Genomic DNA, 2,098 nt, shown 5'->3' on the forward strand with positions numbered 1-2,098 from the left:
AACAACATAATTAGTGTGACTCTTCTTTATTACATTTTTTATAGCATTATTTAACATGACATATGCTAATGAGTAAAAATTATGCAAATTTCTTGAGTTTTCAAAAAAAGTTAAAAAGTTCTCGCAGAGCTTCAAGTAAAATGAAATACTTGATACTTTACGCGGAGGGATTGTCTTTTCCTCTGCTATAAAAAACTTCTGGGTATCGCAATAGTTTGAGAGAAATACGGAGGTTTTACTGGTCACCAATTGCTCACCGATCGTATTACCGACTTAAGATAATATTACAATTCATGACGATTAGTTACATCTCCCGGGTACTTTTGAAATAAATTGCAAGAAAAACTTCTCAATAGGAGATTCTAACCTCCTCTGTACATTGTTATGTTTCCACGGGATTATATCTGTCATAAAACCGTTCAAAAGTGCATATTCCGTTGCCGTTCGGAAAGACTGAGTGCTGCGATAAAACACAAACTGCGACTTATTTCTCAGATTTGGTGTAGTTGAGAAGGCCAGTACGCTAATGCCCATTTTGATATTTAAATTGACAACATAAAGATTACGACAGAACGGCCATAACTCAACCACGACTTTTTCACTTTTCATCCGGTATATTGCCTTATGCGCCTGCAATGAGAAACTGACCTGCGGTAAAAAAGTGCTTTTTGTAATCAACGGAAAGTGTTCTTTTGTTGATGCTTTCGAAGATGGTTTGCTTTGATGTCATTTACAAATTTCGTATTTTTGCTTTGTCTGGCAAAGGGTAAGCTTTTCTTAAATTTTTTTTATAGCATTACAAAGTGATATAAAGAGCTCTTCGTTGTATACAATGATTACGAGCCAGGCATTTACCAGGCACACAGTCACAGAATTTTGCAGTGGAATGATAGCATCCTCAACCCTCATTCACTGGAAACATACAGTAACGCCATAACAGCTAAGGGATCCCCCTTGGATAACTGTTTTGGCTTTATTGATGGGACAGTTAGACCAATAAGCAAGCCTGGCCAAAATCAGCGCATTGTCTACAATGGTCACAAAAGAGTTCACGGTGTAAAATTCCAATCCGTGGCATTACCAAATGGAATTATTGGAAATATGTATGGACCAATCGGTAAGGGAAATGGAATATAAAATTACCCTTCAGAAAAAGACCCGAAAATTTTTAATCTAAATGGTTTTAATTTGTCTCCTTCTTTTCATAGAGGGGAGACGACACGACGCTGCCATGCTAGCAGACTCCAATCTTCTTCAAGATATTCAACGCTATGCTTTTTCACCTGGGCCAGCGGGTCGTCCACTTTGTGTTTATGGAGACCCCGCCTACCCATTGAGGGTGCACCTCCAGACCCGTTTTAGAAACATGATACTCACCCCAGAGATGGTAAATTTTAATAAGGCTATGAGCTCAGTGAGAGTCTCTGTAGAGTGGCTCTTTGGAGACATAGTTGAGTACTTCAAGTTTGTAGATTTCAAAAAGAACCTCAAGATTGGACTTTCTTCAATAGGAAAGATGTACATTGTTTATGCCTTATTAAGAAATGCATTAACATGCTTATATGGCAACACAACCTCCGAGTTTTTTTAACTGGATCCACCAACCTTGGAAGATTCTTTGCCTAATTTTAGGGAGGGAGGATAAGGATTTGCCACACATTAAAGAATATTAATATTTAATATATTTATTACATTCTGCTGTGTAGGTTGATGGGATGGGAGGGGGAAGTATAATATCCTTTCTCATGTTTGACCCTTGGGGTACTTTAAAGTAAAGTTACAGAGAGCTGCATGTAGGTACTAATGAAGTCATATTACCTCTAAAATAACTACATATTTTCCAAGTACTTTTGGTTTGAATTTTAAAATGACCTCCCATCCCCCCTCTCCACAAAAAGGCTAAAATCTTCTTGTTGTCACAAAAAAAGAACAAATATGCAACCAACACAAATATCAAAATCGAATATTTCAAACTTAATAAAAGGTTTGCACCTCCCTATGCCTTTAAGATTTCATGTACCCCATCTGCTTAGGTAGTGGGGCTTGTGACCCTGTACCTTTCATAAGCCACGCCCAATATCCAGATACAAAATTATTT

At 37.5% G+C, this 2,098-nt stretch overlaps 1 protein-coding gene across 1 annotated transcript in view; it reads left to right on the forward strand.

The window, feature by feature from the left end:
• The first annotated feature begins 857 nt into the window (after nucleotides 1-857).
• Nucleotides 858-2,098, forward strand: part of LOC111346409 (uncharacterized) — a 1,339-nt gene continuing 98 nt past the window's right edge. Inside the window, exons 1-2 of the mRNA XM_088744370.1 lie at nucleotides 858-1,117; nucleotides 1,209-2,098. The exon at nucleotides 1,209-2,098 is cut by the window's right edge and continues 98 nt beyond it. Of these exons, the coding sequence (XP_088600496.1) occupies nucleotides 1,102-1,117; nucleotides 1,209-1,591 (399 nt within the window). The 5' untranslated portion in view covers nucleotides 858-1,101 and the 3' untranslated portion in view covers nucleotides 1,592-2,098. The remainder of the gene's footprint in view (nucleotides 1,118-1,208) is intronic.

This window comes from Stylophora pistillata, chromosome 14 (assembly GCF_964205215.1).
Source record: "Stylophora pistillata chromosome 14, jaStyPist1.2, whole genome shotgun sequence".
NCBI classification, from domain to species: Eukaryota; Metazoa; Cnidaria; class Anthozoa; order Scleractinia; family Pocilloporidae; genus Stylophora; species Stylophora pistillata.